Source organism: Microcaecilia unicolor, chromosome 5 (assembly GCF_901765095.1).
Source record: "Microcaecilia unicolor chromosome 5, aMicUni1.1, whole genome shotgun sequence".
Classification (NCBI taxonomy): Eukaryota; Metazoa; Chordata; class Amphibia; order Gymnophiona; family Siphonopidae; genus Microcaecilia; species Microcaecilia unicolor.
In genome coordinates, this window is record NC_044035.1 from 74,612,886 (window position 1) to 74,632,246 (window position 19,361).

At 43.5% G+C, this 19,361-nt stretch overlaps 1 protein-coding gene across 1 annotated transcript in view; it reads left to right on the forward strand.

Annotated features, from left to right (window-relative positions):
- KNDC1 (kinase non-catalytic C-lobe domain containing 1) overlaps positions 1 to 19,361 on the forward strand; it is a 200,678-nt gene that overhangs the window by 166,154 nt on the left and 15,163 nt on the right. Inside the window, exons 23-26 of the mRNA XM_030202996.1 lie at positions 108 to 281; positions 8,870 to 9,085; positions 9,893 to 9,975; positions 13,413 to 13,563. Coding sequence (XP_030058856.1) covers positions 108 to 281; positions 8,870 to 9,085; positions 9,893 to 9,975; positions 13,413 to 13,563 — 624 coding nt within the window. The remainder of the gene's footprint in view (positions 1 to 107; positions 282 to 8,869; positions 9,086 to 9,892; positions 9,976 to 13,412; positions 13,564 to 19,361) is intronic.

Sequence of the window (19,361 nt, forward strand, 5' to 3'; positions counted from 1 at the left end):
GCATGACCTATTTAAAATAGGTCTTTAAAAATGGCAAAGCTTGTACACTACTAGCTCACAGTACAACAATAGTATGTTACATATTATCACTGTGAATTTCTTTTTAGCAAATTCCAAAAGATAATCATGGTGAACAGCTGTTATCGTTGCTTCAAGACATTGCTAGCAGAAAACATGAGTTTACTTCTTGTCTCAGCTTTGTTCAACAGAAGGATGATGAAGATACAAAATCTTTACACTCACTTTGCACAAAGTTGTCTGAAGATAATATATCCAGAAAGGTTTGTGTTTTCTACTATGACACCTTTATTATGCACAGTTTTAAAATAGATCTGCACCTACTGCAATTCAGGGTTATCACCACAGCCTTCTCTTTCCTATGTCATCTCAGGGGATAGATTCTATAGCAAAGTTATACAATTTTGTGACAAGAGTTATTAAGGTGCAGTGAAAGTCATGCTTTTACCGCATCTTAAATGTACCATGGGAGTCACCAACTAGTTATTGACTCCTGCAGTACATGAGGAAGACAATTATGATAAAACCATGCAAACTGCTTCCTTTATGCTTATTCTATGACTCCCTGAAGAGCTTTCCCCATCCGGAGTAGACCCCATTTTTTTTGCTTTTTGCTGGCAGTATTTTTCCAGGAATAACGTGTCTTGTGGTGAACATAGTAATGAGCTGTTTTGAATGCATTTTCATACGTTGCTTCTCATTACTACATAACCCATGTGTAAGGGAGTGAATGGTATAGCAGTAGGTGTCCCAAAAAACACTCCCTCACTGAGGTTGCAGTTTAGCCCCTCCCTACCTCTCTACCCTCATCTCCCCCTACGTTCCTACCTGTAACCTCTGCTATCAAGACAAATCCCTCCTTTCAGTACCCTTCTCCACCACTGCCAACTCCAGGCTCCGCTCTTTCTGCCTCGCCTCACCCCATGCCAGGAATAAACTCCCTGAGCCCATTCGCCAGGCCTCCTCCCTTCCTATCTTCAAATCCTTGCTCAAAGCCCACCTCTTCAATGTCGCCTTCGGCTCCTAACCACCATACCTCTATTCAGAAATCTAGACTGCCCAAACTTGACATTTCGTCCTTTAGCTTGTAAGCTCCTTTGAGCAGGGACTGCCCTTCTTTGTTAAACTGTACAGCGCTGCGTAACCCTAGTAGCGCTCTAGAAATGTTAAGTAGTAGTAGTAATAGTCATGTCAGAGGCTGAGTTAGAAGAATGGGGCTCAGCAAGGAGGTGGTTAAATTCCCTGAGCCAGAACCAGGGCCGGTCTTAGCAAGTGCGGGGCCCTGTGCAGACCAATTTGGTAGGGCCCCATCCTAGCCCCGCCCTAGCTCCGCCCCCATCCTAGCTCCACCCCATTGATAAGATTATTCCATTTTTAGAAATTTTTTTTATTTATGAAATTTCAAATAAAGACAAATGAAGCTAAACTTGTACAAAAAAACTGATTGAAATAATAAGCACAATGCTATCATGAAACCTCCCCTCCCTAGAAGTGGAGTGGCCGAGCCGCGGGGTCATCATGAATGATGCGGACGGATGGTCCGAGGCGAGCGGAGGTCGGAGCGGAGGCAGAGTGGGGCCCCCTTAGGCGCGGGGCCCTAGGCGGCCGCCTTGGTCGCCTCTGCCTAAGACCGGCCCTGGCCAGAACAGTTCAAGGAGGTCTCAAAGCAAGAGGCTTCCCAGGCTCAGACTCCGAGTCAAGAGGTCTCTGAAAAAGAAGGTTCTAAGGGCAAAGATCCTTCCCATCCAGAGCCCTCTTGCCTCAGGGTCTCACCCTGGTAAGCCTCTCGCTTTGGGACCTCCCTGAACTGTTCTGGCTCAGGGAATTTAACACCTCCTTGCTTGAGCCCCGCCTCTCTGACTCAGCCTCTGACATAACAGGCTTAGCGCTATACCATTCACTTCCTCTCACCATAGTAATTTAAACTAATGTATGCTACGGTAATAGAATGCTTGTTAGTGCCTCTTAACAAGTGTTATTTGGCAAATAAAGCATGTTATTTGCCATAAAACACCTTGATGACTAACCCCCCTCCCAAAACAAATTTCTAAAAATGTGTGCAGCAATTCTGTGGCATGTTTGCATAGATTTGTATACTAAATAATGCAAATTATTTTACTTTATAACAATTAAAGTATATTTTTGACCAGTCATATATTCTCAGTAATATATTTTGTTCTTTTTTTTGGGTGGAGGAAAAGGATATTAGTGTTCTGTGCAGGGAAGGAAGGAAGAAAAAAAGATCACTGTGGGGATGAGGAAGGTAATAGAGGATGATAAGGGGGGAAAGCTGAAGAAAATGAGTGGAGGTTGTACTTAAGGGATGTGAATTCATTTGAAATGACAAGGAATATCAACAATATTTCTCTTGTCATTTTATATCATGATATCATTTATATCACAGAAAAAAAAGCATACATTTTTTTTCGTATGCTGTCAATAGAGCATGCTGTTTTGCAAGGAGTATGCATTCTTCAGAAAGAGTATGCCCTGTTGATGGCATACATCCCATCTCAAAAAATTCTTAGACTCTGATCAAAACCAACATCCCATAAATAACACACAAATTTTTCTGTCTGCACATCTCTATTACTACTACTACTACTATTTAGCATTTCTATAGCGCTACAAGGCGTACGCAGCTACACTTAAGTGAGCAACACAGAGGTGCCTGCACAGCAGCTCCCATGCATGCTTAGAAAGATATCTGGATCTTTCTTATCTCTGAAAGAGGTGTTCCAATTAGAGACTTGCACGGGAACGGGGTTTGCGGGAATCCCGCGGGATTCCCGTGGGGACGGAAGCAGTTCTGCGGGGATCCCGTGGGGACGGAAGCAGTTCCTTTGGGGTTCCCGTGGGGACGGAAGCAGTTCCTGTGCGGTTCCCATGGAAGTGTATGCTGCACTTGCGCCAGCCTCTCACCTACCGAGTACCAAGTTCTTTGAGTGCTGTCTCCTCCTCCTCCTTGCTTTAACAGCACAGGTGTGGAAAGCCTCCATTAAGGAGGTGGTAGACATACAAATGGTGACGAAATTCAAAAAGGCATGGGATGAACACAGAGGATCTCTATTTAGAAAATGGAAGTTATAAAAAACCTAAACTTAAATGGCTGCATGTGTGTGGATGTGTCGTGTGACACTTACATGGTGACTCTGGCTGTGATGAACTAGAACCGATACCGGGAGACCTGTACGGTCTGTGTCTCATATATGGCAATCTGGTTTTGGATGGGCTGGAAAGGGTTTAGACAGCAACTTTAGTGGTTGGAACATGAGGACAGTTCTGCTCAGACTTTTACAGTCTGTGTCCCGCAAATGAGAAGATGAATAGGCTGGAGTGGGCTTTGAGGGCAACTCCAGCAGTTGGAACATAAGGATAGGGCCAGGCGGACTTCTATGGTCTATGTCCCAGAAACACCACAGAAAGACCATAATCACATATATAATATCACAGTCATTGTTGATTTAATCATGAATTGATAATGATTGTGACTATTGGGCAGACTGGATAGTCTGATCCGGTTTTTATCTGCTGTCATTTACTATTACTATTAATCCTCTCTGCTTCCGGGCTGATGCGCAGACCTCAGCTGTGACATAAGCATGAGCATCAGATGTCACCTGACCTACTGGCGCATGCATGTGGTGATCTCTTAGCACACAGTGCCAGTGAATCAGAGAAGTCTTATATGTGCACACCAGAGTGTTCCAACTTCCTTCCTTGCCTGCAGTGCTGCGGCTCAAACCCAGAGACTGAGAGAGCTGACGGGAATTTTTTTAATGTACCATTAAGTTCTTGTGGGTGAGGACAGCTTAAATTCTTGCAGGGATGGGCAGGGACGGGTAAGATTCCCCGTGGGGATGGGCGGAGATGGGTTATATTCCCCACGGGGATGGGCGGGGATGGGTTAGATTCCCTACGGGGATGAATGGGGACGGGTTGGATTTCTGTCCCCCTGCAACTCTCTAGTTCCAATCCACTGCCATCAGATAATTTCACCCACTTGTATTGCTGATTTATCCTGCTCTCTACAAAGAGACTTTATTATTGATAAACAGCTCTGATTTACCCAGGTAAATAGAGCCTTTTAACATAACCATCACAATTGATATTGAGATATGCTATGCTTTGTTTAGTACAAGTAAGCCATACATATTCCCCCTAATTCTATAAAAGTTGCCAAATATTGCATGTGCAAATTTGGGCACACACCCAATTTGTGTGTGCATTTTTAATTGAATAATGAGCTAATTAGCACCAATAATTGGCTTTTTAACAAGCAATTATTGGCACTAATTAGATTTAATTAGAACTTATGCATGAAAATTTAGGTGTGGAATCTGTGCCTAAATTTTCTGCATGAGTAAAAAGGGCATGGAAATAGGGCAAATGGCCGCGAATAAAATTAGGTGCAATCCCCGGGCTTAAGCTCTATTCTATAAACTGTGCCTTACTTTAAGCACTGCCTATAGAATAGACAGTTTTGCAGTGGCCTTAGAACAGAATTAGATGAGCTCATGGGAAATAGAAGCAGGATGTCAATCAGCATAAAAATGAAAGGAGACACCAATGGATTGTATGAGAGCAGCAAGTGGACTCAGGAATGCTGAAGAGGAGGAGTGGCAGTACTGAACCCTGAGGAACATCACAAGATAGTAAATGTGGCAAAGTAGAAGATCCAGAGGTTAGAACCCTATAGGACCAGTTAGTAAGAAAAGATTGGAACCAAGTGAAGACTACCTCAGAAATGCCAAGAAAGGAAAGTTGTGAGAGTAACAAATTGGGATCAATCAGGTCAAAGGCAGCAGAGAGATCAACAGAAATGGTTAGGACTGTTTTATGCTTATCCAGATGGGAATATATTTCAGAAAGAACTGATATCATAACAATTTCCATAATATGGTGAGCCCAGAAACCAGACTGACTTGGGTGGAAAGTGAGAGTTTTATCAGAGAATGAGGATAATTGCAGATAAACTACCTTTTCTAATATCTTAGAAAGCATAAATTTGAAACTGGCCGATAGTTTGCAGGAACTCGGGGATCTAGCGTAGTCTTCTTCAGGACAGAGCAGACTATAGTTAAACAAAAACCCATGTCTTGTTGTTTTTCAGGTAGTCGTCTTATCCCCACATTTACCCTGACTCTTTTTGGTACACCCATCTCACCAGTTGATTCTTTCCTATACTTAGGGGTCATCCTGGATTCCCATTTGACTTTTTCCCCTCAAGTATCATACTTTTTCCTCTCAAGTATCATACCTATCTAAAACCAGTTTCTATGTGCTCCCCCAACTATGTTCTATACGCCGTTACTTTGATCAGAACACTTTCCATTCCCGGATCTTATCCTTCCTAGTCTCAAGACTAGACTACTGTAATATTATCTATCTCAGTTGCTCTCACGTTAACTTAAAGAAACTCCAGTCAGTCCAAAACACCGCTATTAAACTGATCTGCCATTCCAAGAAATTTGATCACGTCACCTCCGTTTTGCAAAAATTCCATTGGTTACCAATAGAACAGCGAATCATTTTCAAACTTCTCACACTTACTTTCAGGGCCTTTAGATTGGGTATTCCTGACTATCTGGCATCTTTGACTATTCCCTGTTCTCCAGTTCACTTACTTCACTCCATTAACAATTTCTGCGTAGTACTCCCAGGTCCAAAATCTGCCCAACTTGAATCCACCCATCACCATGCCTTCTTCTTTGCTGTCCCTTTTTTCTGAACCTCTCACCCACTCTCAATCAGGGCTGAACCATCTTTCAAAAATTTCAAGGCTGCACTAAAAACTTGACTTTATCACCAAGCTTGCAACATGACCACATGATGTTGGACATACTCACATAGTTATCACTGACTTTCTACCTTTCTGTTCCTTTTCCCCTTCCCCTCCTTGCCACTTCATCCCTCTTTTTTGTGCTGCTTCCAATCCTAGCTTATATATTAGAATGTTGAGTATCTTTCCTATCTTACATTGGAGTTCCTTTCCCACTTTGCTTTTGACTTTGTATTATTTTATGTACACTGCTCAGGTCTGCCAGCTAGTTTGAGAGGTATATTAAATTCTAAACATAATAAACTATTATAGAACTAGTAAAAAAGGCCCGTTTCTGACACAAATGAAACGGGCGCTAGCAAGGTTTTCCTTGGAGTGTGTATGTTTGGGAGAGTGTATGTGAGAGTGACTGTTTGAGAGTCAGAGTGAAAGTGTGAGTGTGTGAGAGAGAGAGTGAGTCTGGGTGTGAGTGTGTTTGTGAGAGAGTGTGTGTGTGAGAATGAGAGTGTGTGCAAGTGTGTATGTGAGACACAGTGTGAGAGAGAGTGTGTGTATGAGACCAAGCGAGTGTGTGAGTGACTGTGTGGCACATAGAGAGTGAATGTGATACAGTGTGAGACAGAGTGTGTGAGAGTGAGTGTCAGAAAGACATTGTATATGAGAGAGAGAGTGTGAGCCGTGCCCTCCCAATCCATGGCCATCTGTCCCCTGCCCCCTCCATTCATCCTTTTCCAGCAATTCCCCTCTCTCCCTGAGCCCTGCCCTCCCAATCCATGGCCATCCATGTTTCTCTGTCACCTGCCCCCTCCATTCATCCCTATCCAGCATTTCCCCTCTCTGCCTGAGGCCTGCCCTGCAATCCATATCCATCCATGCCCATCTGACCCCTCCATTCATCCCTATCCAGCAATTCCCCTCTCCCTGAGTCCTGCTCTTCCAATCCATGCCCATCTATGCTCCTCTGTCACCTGGCCCCTCCATTTTTCCCTATCCAGCATTTCCCCTCTCTGCCTGAGGCCTGCTCTGCAATCCATATCCATCCATGCCCATCTGTCCCCTCCATTCATCCCTATCCAGCAATTCCCCTCTCCCTGAGTCCTGCCCTTCCAATCCATGCCCATCCATGCTCCTCTGTCACCTGGCCCCTCCATTCATCCCTATCCAGCATTTCCCCTCTCTGCCTGAGGCCTGCCCTGCAATCCATATCCATCCATGCCCATCTGTCCCCTCCATTCATCCCTATCCAGCAATTCCCCTCTCCCTGAGTCCTGCTCTTCCAATCCATGCCCATCCATGCTCCTCTGTCACCTGGCCCCTCCATTTTTCCCTATCCAGCATTTCCCCTCTCTGCCTGAGGCCTGCCCTGCAATCCATATCCATCCATGCCCATCTGTCCCCTCCATTCATCCCTATCCAGCAATTCCCCTCTCCCTGAGTCCTGCCCTTCCAATCCATGCCCATCCATGCTCCTCTGTCACCTGGCCCCTCCATTTTTCTCTATCCAGCATTTTCCCTCTCTGCCTGAGGCCTGCCCTGCAATCCATATCCATCTATGGCCATCTGTCCCCTCCATTCATCCCTATCCAGCAATTTCCCTCTCCCTGAGTCCTGCCCTTCCAATCCATGCTCATCTGTCACCTGGCCCCTCCATTTTTCCCTATCCAGCAATTGCCCTCTCTACCTGAGGCCTGCCATGCAATCCATATCCATCCATGCCCATCTGTCCCCTCTATTCATCCCTATCCAGCAATTTCCCTCTCTCCCTTAGTCCTGCCCTCCCAATCCATGCCCATCCATGCTCCTCTGTCCCCTGGCCCCTTCATTCATCCATTTCCAGTAATTCCCCTCTATCCCTGAGCCCTGCCCTCCCATTCCATGCCCATCCATGCTCCTCTGTCCCCTGCCGCCTCCATTCATCCTTTTCCAGCAAGTCCCCTCTCTCCCTTTCATGACCCCCCCCCCTCGCATCCATGCTCCTCTCTCTCCCATGTCCCAGCCTGGCCCGCCCTCTTCTCCACCCCCCCTTCGCATCCATGTCCCCCCCTTCGCATCCATGCATCCCTTTTTTTTTTCTTCTTCGTTTTAATTTTACCTCCGTGGCGGTTCGTGCAGCGAAACTTCAGGGAAGGAGGCGGCACTCCCGACGTCTTGCTTTCCCTTCGCTGTCTCCCGCCTTCTTTTGAAGGCGGAACACAGCGAAGGGAAGGCTAGACGTCGGGAGCGCCGCCTCCTTCCCTGACGCTTCGCTTCCGGATTTGTTTGGTTTGAGGCGAGGGCGGGGCAAAGACGGCTGGCTGGCTTGAAGGCTTCATACCACGAATCCGGCGCGAACCCTTCAGCCTGGGAGTGACGTCAGATGGCTTCAAGGCTTCAGGCTTCAAGGCTTCAGGCTTCAAGGCTTCACAGAACGTTGTCCTCAGAACGTTGAGGGTGCGTTTTATTATATTAGATATCTTTTTGCAGCCTCATATATGGAATTCACCCCTTTAAGTATAAGGAGATTCTTGCAATAGTAGATTAAGCAGTATAAAGAAAACTATTAATTTTCTGGGCCTACCTTAAGATCTTTTCCAGAAGATTAAAAAGGATATATAAAGGGTAATATTCAACAGGCTATTTTGATTAAAAATAACCAGAAAACTTTTCTGGCAGCTATCTTTGCGTGGCTATTCAATCAGATACCTGGTGAAGTCATTGCTACTGACTACTGCAGATTAAAATGAATTGATTATCTTTATCTGGTTAAATTGAAGCTGCAATCTATATTGGCAGACTTAACCAGCTAGCATTAATTTTCTAGCACTGAATAATTGGTGCTACTCAGTTAACTTACGGGCATGTCCCTAGCATACTCCTTAATCCTCCTAACTTAACAGGTTCAATTTTAACTCAGCAGTGAGTTGTTTGATTAAATTAAAAGAAATGAAAGGCCCGGGAAATGTAACAATCATGTGTTATCCAGTTAACTCCCAAAGTTAATCAGATAAATTATTTGAATATAACATATTAATATGAATAGATTCAGTCTGTTGAAACTGAATCCATTTGGTTTGATTTTTCATTTCACAGAGCTTTAACTGGATACACTTCAACGAAAATGATTCCCTTTTACCACATCAGAAGAAAAAGAAGTATACCATTGCATCTGCTCTATCAAGGCCATGCTACCCCAAATTTATAGAAGGATTTTCAAGATCCTATGTGAAAGTCTATGAAAGAGATTCTTATTTCATAAATGAATACAGTGTACTGCAACTTTCTAATCAACTTACACTTTTACAAGAGGTAAAACCTATTAACCATTTATTGAAATAAAAATAAGTAGCATAGGTCCCTATTTACTAAGTTGTAGTAAAATATTACATTACTGGTACTGTTTTACCACAAGTCACCATACTAAGCTACCTGAGTACCATAGTTTGGTGAATCCCATGGTAACTTTTGTGGATTGCTGCAGCCAGAAACATATGAATTTGTGGCTTCAGCAACATGAATGTTGAGCCCCATGCCTGGCTCATCATTTTGTGAAGGACATAGCCTGTTAAAAAAAAATAAAAATAAAACCCCAGGTGGAGTAGCAGGAAGTGAATGGCTCCCTCTCTACACCTCCATCTAGTGACCACACTTATTACAAATATTTTTTTCCTAATTTGCACATGCCAGCTCTAATCTCAAAATGGCTGCTGCGACCTCCAGCAGCAGTCTCACGAGACTGCCACTACAGATCGCACAGCAGCCATTTGGACAGCAAAAGGACATGAGTATAACTGTCTGAATAAGTGTCTCTGAATATTGGCAGCTGGGTGGGCACAATCAATTTAAATAGGCAGGAGGTTCTGCCCTTTTAAATCACTTTGAATATCGATCGGACTGTAAACATGCTTGTGTTGGCATCATCGGATGATATTATCCAATTGTCTATTCCCCTCTTTTCCGGGAACACTTATTAGTTTATGATATTTGATTTTTATCTGTCAGCCTAATTGCAAATTGTTTTTTTTCTCAATATATATACAGATACCTTCTAGTAATCTTAGGGAAGTATATGAGACCCAGTCTTCAAAGAATCTAATACATGACTTTTGTGTTTAGAAAATGTTCCAAAAATGCCATCCAGTACACTTTTTAAATTCAAGGTCTCTTGGTGTTAAAGACAGAGCCACCACTGCCACAAAGTAAGTTTATATTGTGATGTAATAATTGACTGATGCTCTTTTATAATGAAATATATACAATTAATACTTTTAAAATTCAAGGATAAACAATTTGCTCACAAAAAGATTATGTCTAAAAGTGAAAGAAAACAATATGTGGACATGCCATGGGTAGCACCAAGATGTATGATTTCTAAACTTAGAGTCTAAGGGGCCCTTTTACTAAGTTACGGTAAAAGGGGCCCTGCACTAGTGGCAGTGGCCATTTTTGCCACACGCCAGGGCCCCTTTTATCGCAGCAGGTGAAAATAACCAAAAGTGAAATGGCCGCATGAAGCTTCCCGATTACCGCTGGGTAACCTGCAGAAATATTTTTTAAATATTTCCACTAGCACTGGAAATGGTGCACGCTGGAGGTGGAACTACCACATTGGGCCGGTGGTAGTTCTGGGTTGCCATGCAGAAACCCTGTAGTAAAAGGGCCCCTAAGAAAATGTGAAAAAAAATGTAAGTTGGATGAATATATAAAGCAATTTGTTGTGGTCTGAAATATTGTTTTGTTTTATGTTGGAATTTTCAATAAAATATCTGGCACCAGTGGTGGCTCTACCATTAGGCCAACTGAGGCGGGGGCCTCAGGCGGCACTAATTATGGAGAGGCATCTTTACTCCTTCCTTCCTCAACTCCCCTCCACAGCCTACCTCCTTTTCTTGGTTTTTCAAAAGTCAGCAGCAGGAGCGATCTCCGTACACTGTCCTGCCACCATCATTGATGTCTCCTCTACTGTGGCCCACCTCGCGCAAGCAGGCCAGCATATGGGGATCGCTGCCACCTCCGATTTATGAAAATAACAGCAACAAAAAAAGAAGGTAGGCTTGTGGGGGGGGGGGGGGGGAGATGCTAGACTGTGGCTGGGGGGGGGGGCATGATGCTGGGGTGCTATTTCATCCCTGTCTCGGGTAGCAGATTGCCATGGGCCGCCCCTGTCTGGAGCTCAGTTTTCAAAGGTAAGAAAATTTAAATGCTTGATTAGTTTTATGCTTTTCCAGGCAATTTATGTTCTTACAATGCCTTATGAAAATTATTACATCCTTGTACATTTTTCATAGTCTGCTATCTAGAAAGTACAGTTCAGAATGTAATAAAGCTAGGAATTTATTTCACTGATCTGCAGTTTCAGCATGAATGAGCAGTTATTTAAAATATTTAAAAAGTAGTAAATAATAAGAAACCAATAAGTCTTTATTGCAGAAAACTTCACACCCATTATCATAGCGAAGCCAAATTAGTTCCATTTCTTTCACAAGCCCATGGTAAAGGGGATGAGAGGGATGAAATTCTGAGTTTAGCTTTTGACCTTTTTCAGTTGTAACTCAAAGTGAGTTGCACTAAGGTACAGCAGGTTTTTTGCTGTCTCTGGAGAGCTTACAGAGCCTGTTTTGGAGGCAATGGAGGGTTTAGTGACTTGCCTAAGATCACAAGGAGCCACAATGGGATCTGAATTGGTCTTCCCTGGTTCGTAACCCACTGCTCTAACCATTAAGCTACTCCATCTTAAATACTAATTGAGGTGATTAGAATACTCCTGAATGAAGAATCAGGCTGTTTCTGTTGTATGAGACAAAGGTGTACACATGCCAAACAAGGAGCTGCTGAACGAACCCTGGGATAAAGTTATTCATAGGTTATAGATTGGGGGAAGGCTATTAGAAAAATTCAGTGTGTTTGAATATACCTTGAGGCATTATTAGGTACATCATTGTAAAGCGGAAATAGTTTGGTATTTACCAAGATCAATTTTCCCCCTTTGAAGTCAGTAGCTATGAGTTAAGGAAAATGCTAAAGATTATTACTGTGAGGTCTAAGCTTTGAAATGAATCACAGGCCTATGGCTGAGACTGGGGAAAATGTTGACTATCAGTTTCAAAAATTACTCCATTTTTATGACCTGTATGGAAGGGTTACAAGAACAAAGCCACTACTGAAGAAAAGAAATATTGAGGAGCATTTTTGATATGACATCTAAATCTGATTTTGGCTGAGGGGAGATATGAGAGAGGTCTATAAGATAATGAGTGAAGTGGAACGGGTAGACATGAATCACTTGTTTACTTCCAAAACTACTAAGATTAGGGGCCACACAATGAAGCTACAAAGTAGAAAATTTTAAATGAATTGTAGAAAATCTTACTTCACTCAGCGTGTAATTAAACTCTGGAATTCTTTGCCAGAGAATGTAGTAAAAGCAGTCAGCTTAGCAGGGTTTAAAAAATGTTTGGATGGCTTCCTGAAGGAAAAGTCCATAGACCATTATTAAAATGGACTTGTGGAAAATCCACTGCTTATTTCTAGGATAAGCAGCATAAAATGTATTGTACTGTTTTAGGATCTTGTGACCTGGACTGGCCATTGTTGGAAACAGGATGCTGGGCTTGATAGATCTTTGGTCTGTCCCAGTGTGGCAATTCTTATGTACTTATGTATGTACTTTTTGTTTCAAAAATGGCCATTTGCTAGATGTAGTTGTGCTCAGTGTGTCTGTCTTTTAAGCCCATTAAAAAAAAAAAAAGTCCAAGAGAAAAACGCACAAAAGCAAGCAATTGGGATGTATGGGAGGGCCAATATTCTTAGTAGACTGGCCATAAAGACCTCCCAGAAGAGCAGTGGAGCACCCTAGGGGGCACCACAGTGTACTTCACATAAAAGGTCCCAGTTACACATCTCACGGTTACCCCCTTATATTGTATGGTGAGCCCTCCAAAAACCTACTTACACCAGTACAATAGCCCTTATGCCTGCAGGTGTCACCTATAAGTAAGTTGGTTATAGAGGGCTCACACTTTCCACCATATGTGTACCAGTTAGAGGAGGATGTGGGCCTGGGTCCCCTTCTCTACAGTCCATTGCATCGACCATTAGGCTATTCCAGAGACCTGCTTGCTGCTCTAATAGGACTGGCCATAACATCTGAAGCTGTCATAGATGCAGATAAGTACTATTTCTTTCACATATTTGGGGATGGGAGGGGTCAGTGACCATTGGGGGAGTAAGGGAGGGCCATACCTTAATTCCTCCAGTGGTCATCTCATCATTTAGGACACCTTTTTTGTGACATATGAGCAGATGCACAAAACCTAATGTGCCAGCAACGTGAGTTTTACACTGATTCTAGCCGGTTTACAGAACACAGAGTTCAGGGAGACATGCATGAAAATTGTATGCAAAGCTATTATAATGAACTAATTCTATACAAATGTGCATGCAAAGCAATGCACAGCTGTTTTCCCAATGATGCACAGAAGCAGCCCCTACATTTACCTTGGGAAATTTATTGGGAGGTCTGGAGTTGTAAGTCCTGACAGTTCTTCAGGGCAGCAAATATATCAGATGCGTATAAAAGAAAAAAATTTCAAAAAAATGTCTTCATTGCTGGATCATATATCTATCCTTTCCACAGAACTGTTCGTAGTGAGGCATTACCAGCTGAAGTGTATAGCCTCTTTGTGCAAGACTGCATCCAAGATAATTATCTTATACAAATTTTAAGATATGAAGACAATGTCAGTAAATGGGTTGCTGCTGAAATTGTGACAAGTCATACTTCTAAGGTTTGCATCATATATATTCCTATTGCTATGTATTTCATATTTTTAAACTGAATGTGAGAAACTGAGCATTACAGGTGAATTACAGGCATGTAGTTATCCATAATTAAATATTTTCTTGCACTGTTGCTAAATGGTATTCAAACAGGTTTGGATATTATGATAACATGTATTAAGTGCAACAGCACAACCAGAGAGGCAGGGATCCACAGACAACTGCTGCAAAAACAGAGTAGATCACCAAAAACCAATTGATAAACTCAACAATATATTGCATATCAACAAAATAAATCACTGGCAAGCATAAAACTTAAATCCTAAGTTGGACATGTTTCACTCGGATATGGGCTGGATTAGGGTCAAAGAAAAGATTACAGTCAGTATAAAATATACTTAACAGTAATTAAGAACCCAAAGAAAGAAATGATATAGGAATTGCAAAGTAATAAATGAATGTACATAGAAACATTTTTACATTAAATTAAAAAGACTAAGGGCCTCTTTTACTGCACAGGAAGTACCTCTGGAATACCACAGCAGCCCGGTGGTACTTCCCACCCCTAGTGCACCGTCATATATTTTTGTAGTGCTGGAGTGCACCCAGAGGTAATCAGCCAGTGCTGTGCACTGCCCGGTTACCTTCAGGTTAGTGTGGGAGCCCTTACTGCCACCTCAGTGGGTGGCGGTAAGTACTTCCTCACGAAATGGCCACGCAACAAGTGCTTTACTTGCCGCACAGCCATTTCCTGCAGGAAAGAGAGACTTCCCTTTTACCCGCTGCGGTAAAAGGGGGCCTCGGCGCACATGAAAAACACACGCTGATGCCAGCGCAGGCCCCCTTTTGCCGCAGCTTGGTAAAGGGCCCTATAAAATTTAAAAAGCAGAAAATTTTGAACTGTCAAAACATAAGGAACTATGCAATGGTTGAACAGCATGTATCACAGGAACGAAAACAATGATAGCATTTAGTAAGAAATTTTGTTTCATTCTCAAAAACAAAATTAAAACAAGAACTCACCACAAATAGCACCTTCAGCTTATAGTCATCAACCAACCTTGTTAGTACATATAACTTAGGTACGTTATGGCCTAAGAAGGTAAAAGATTAGGTGACTTGAAAAGCCACAAAAAGGCAATCCATGCCTTAAAAACGGGGAACACTTGTAAAAATAAAGTGGCAATATGAAATCATGCCATCCTACAACACCACACAAATTAAATAAAAACAAATATATAGACCTGATAACTCTCCACAAAAAAAGCACCTGCAACCTCCACAAAAAAGCAGATATATATATATAAACATCAAATCATGCCATCTAACAAAATCACATAAAAATTTTGATAAAAAATATGTGTAGAATCTATCCAGATGCTGGTCACATGACTTCAGTTCACCATAGACTAGAAACAATCCGGCCGATATTTAGAGCGATTTAAGCAGGCTGGAGAGGCTCTGGCCAGCTTAAATCGTGATGAGCCACCAAACCAGGCAGTGCCACTGAATATTGTCTCTGGCCACCCATGTTAAAAGTGGGGTAATACAATGGGCGGCACTGGGAAGGAGCCGGAGGTTATGCAAGTACTGGCAATATTCAGTACCACGAGCTACCACAAAAGATCACAGCAGCTATTTGTAGAAGGCTTCACTCCTGTCTCCTTCACTTACCACTGAACCACCAGAGCTACAGGTAGGCCTGATGGGGCCTATCAAGATCGTAGGGGAGTTAGGTAGGGAAGGAAATGGGCTGCTTCAGAAGGTTTAGAGGTCTCAAGGGGAGGGAAAATTTTTTTTAAGGTTATGCGGGTCCTGGTCGATATTCAGATGGGGCCTGCATAACTGTCTTATGCAGACCCTGGCTGAATATCGGCCAGGTACTGCATAAGTTCCTGTGGCCAGGGCAGTACCATTTAACCCCAGATATTCAGTGCCAGAGCTCACGTGGAGGGGCATAATTGAACGAAAACGTCTATCTCCATTGGCGTTTATCTCCGAGAACGGGTCCGTGAAGGGACGGACCGAACCGTATTTTCGAAAAAAATAGAGTCCATGTTTTATTCGACAATTTGTGAGCTGGGCGTTTTTGTTTTTCAGCGATAATGGAAAATGAAAGCGCCCAGCTCAAAAACGAATAAATGCAAGGCATTTGTTCGTGGGACGGGCCAGGATTCGAGGTGCAGTGGTCCCCCTCACATGCCAGGACATCAACCGGGCACCCTAGGGGACACTTTTACAAAAACAAAAAAAAAGGTAAAAGAGCTCCCAGGTGCATAACACCCTTCCCTTGTGTGTTGAGCCCCCCAAATCCCCCTCAAAACCCACTGCCCACAAGTCTACACCATTACTATAGCCCTAAGGGGTGAAGGGGGGCACCTACATGTGGGTACAGTGGGTTTGGGGGGGTTGGACGACTAATAAGCATTAAGCAGCACAATTGTAACAGGTAGGGGAGGGACGGGCCTGGGTCCACCTGCCTGAAGTCCACTGCACCCCCTAATAACTGCTCCAGTGACCTGCATACTGCTGCCAGGGAGGTGGGTATGACATTTGAGGGTGAAAATAAACAGTTGTGAAACGGCATATTTTGTGGTGGGAGGGGGTTTGTGACCACTGGGGGAGTCAGGGGAGGTCATCCCCGATTCCCTCCAGTGGTTATCTGGTCATTTAGGGCACTTTTTGGGGCCTTATTCGTGGAAAAACAGGGTCCAGGAAAAGTGCCCTAAATTCTCGCTAAAACGCATATTTTTTCCCATTATCGGCGAAAGGCGCCCATCTCTGATCGGCCGATAACCACGCCCCAGTTCCGCCTTCGACACGCCCCCGTCAACTTTGTACGCTTCCGCGATGGAGTGCAGTTGAAAACGTCCAAGTTCGGCTTTCGATTATACCGCGTTATTCGTTTTTGGGAGATAAACGCCTATCTCCCGATTTAGGTCGCAATATAGGCGTTTTTGTCTTTCGATTATAAGCTGGATAGTAACATAGTAGATGACGGCAGAAAAAGACCTGCACGGTCCATCCAGTCTGCCCAACAAGATAAACTCATATGTGCTACTTTTTGTGTGTACCCTACCTTGATTTGTACCTGTCCTCTTCAGGGCACAGACCGTATAAGTCTGCCCAGCACTATCCCCGCCTCCCAACCACCAGCCCCGCCTCCCACCACCGGTTCTGGCACAGACCGTATAAGTCTACCCAGCACTATCCCCGCCTCCCAACCACCGGCTCTGGCACAGACCGTATAAGTCTGCTCATATGGCTTGGAACTGAATATCTGGGGCTGATTTAGCCTGCCATGGTCAGCTTTTTAAAAAAACGCTGACTGCCACTAGCCGAATACCTACCCCAATGTATATTCCTAATAAAGATGAACATAAATAACAAAAACTAATTAGATTGATGAATATGCATTAAAATAGATAAGAGATTAAGGGGGCTCATTTTCAAAGAAAAATGGACAAAAAGCGGCTGTCACGAAACACCTATCACCCACCTGGGTCTAACCCTGTGGCTTCCTGGAGGGTCTGTCCCCAGCACTTGTGCATGTGCTCAATACTGACACCCTCCTCCCACTGACTAGGTCCCACTTGTCTCTGGGTGAGTCTCCCACTCAAGTTATTCCCCGATGATTTCTAGGATATTGGGGCCACACTCTCAGGGATCCCACAGTTCGTAGAAAGCATTCACAACCCCAAAACACAAACCACCAGGATTCTTAGTCAGTCCAAGACATCAGAGTTAATAAACTAATGTCTTTAACACAGAAATAGAACAGTGGACAATATAAAACAAGTGGAAAGCAACAAGCAATAACAGGGAATAAGGTTCAATATTAAAACTATCTAAGCACTTTGTCACTACCTGGGTAGCACCTGGGGAATTTCAGAAAAATAGCTGCTCACAATTCTTGAACAGGGCCTCAGGGCAGAGATGTTTATTCTCTGCACTCCCTGTCTGAGACTGGGGAAAATCTAGTACCTCTTCGCTGGATTTGAACTCCAGGACTAATCAGAGGTGATAGCACCAATTTTTAAAGTATCTGACCAATGGCACTGCAGGTTGCCTTTCCACAGGGCTAAACTGAAAAAGAAAACGGCTTTCTCTGCAACAGCTTTAAAACACAGAACAATCACCACCTTCTGGCCAAACAAGAGACATGCACTGTATAAAAATATTACAATTAGGCTTGAAAACCCCCTGTTTCACCACACCTTCCCCCTTTAAGAGAGACCCCGGACTGAGGCCTCTTCAGTCCGCTGGTCAGATTTTGACAGTCCAGTGTCAGGGCAGTACTGGCTGTTCCTTCCTGGACAGTCCATCAGCATTGCCATGTTCACTGCCCTTCTGGTGCTGTATGGTGAAGCTGTACATCTGCAGGGACAGGCTCCACTGCAGTAGCTTCCCATTCTCTCCTGAGACTCTTTTAAGCCAGACCAATGGATTGTGATCTGTGATAGCAGTAAAGTCTTGCCCATACAGGTATGGTTACATTTTCTTACAGGCCCACACTAAGGCCAAACATTCAATAGTGGCATATGCTATCTCCCTGTCAAGGATCTTGCAACTTAGATAAACAATGGGGTGCTCCTTCCCTCTGCTAGTCACTTGACTGAGTACAGCCCCAATACCATATTTTGAGGCATCAGTCTGTACCACAAACCTTTGTTGGTAATCAGGTGCAACGAGTACTGGAGCTGTAGCCAATGCAGTCTTGAATGCTTGGAAGGCTGCTTCACACTCTGGCAACCAGGTAATGATTTGGGGCAATCTCTTTTTAGTCAGGTCAGTCAGTGGCTTGGCTATAGTGCTATAGTGAGGCACAAACTTTCTGTAATACCCTGCTGTCCCAAGAAAGGCCAATACTTGCTCTTTGGTTTGGGGTGTAGGCCAGTTCTGTATAGCTTCCACCTTACCTGGCTAAGGTATAGCTTCCTTAAGTATTGCACTTCTGCCATCCCCATCTGACATTTGCTGGGCTTGATGATCAGGCGGGCCTCCCTGATCCAATCTAACACCCAGCTTAAATGGATCAGGTGATCATCCCAGTCTGACTATACACAGCAGTGTCATCAAGATAAGCCCCAGCATGCTCCTGGACTCCATCTAACAGCTAATTCACCAAGTACTGGAATGTACCAGGGGAATTTTTCATTCCAAAAGGCACAAAATTATTCACGGAGATGCCCCAGCCTACATGTCAGACCTGATAGACTTACCACCCAGGAATGCTAAAAAATCATCCCACACATTCCTTAGTCTTCACTTCCCCAGCTGCAAAGGTCTAAAATACAAACTAATGCATGCGTCAAACATCTCCTACTTGAGTACACAGATATGGAACGCACTGCCGCGCAACTTAAACACGATTTACGAATTGACGAACTTCCGTAAATTACTGAAGACCCATCTCTTTAATAAGGCATACCAAAAAGACCAACAAATGTGAATATACACAACTCCTCCATATATATTCAGAATTGTCTTATAATATCTGCTTCTTTTATTACTATCATGATTTCTTACTATAATGCTACCCAACATCCTTCTGCTACACGAAATGTCTATTTCCTAATCTATCTCTACCATTCCTGATATATTATAAGCCACATTGAGCCTGCAAAGAGGTGGGAAAATGTGGGATACAAATTCAATAAATAAATAAATCACAGTACATTTATAAAGGCCAAATGGGGTAATGAATGCTGATCGCTCCTGAGCAGCACCTGTTAGGGGAATCTGCCAGTACTTTCAACTAAGGTCCACTGTGGTCAGGTACTGGGCTTCAGCTAAGTCGTCTAGC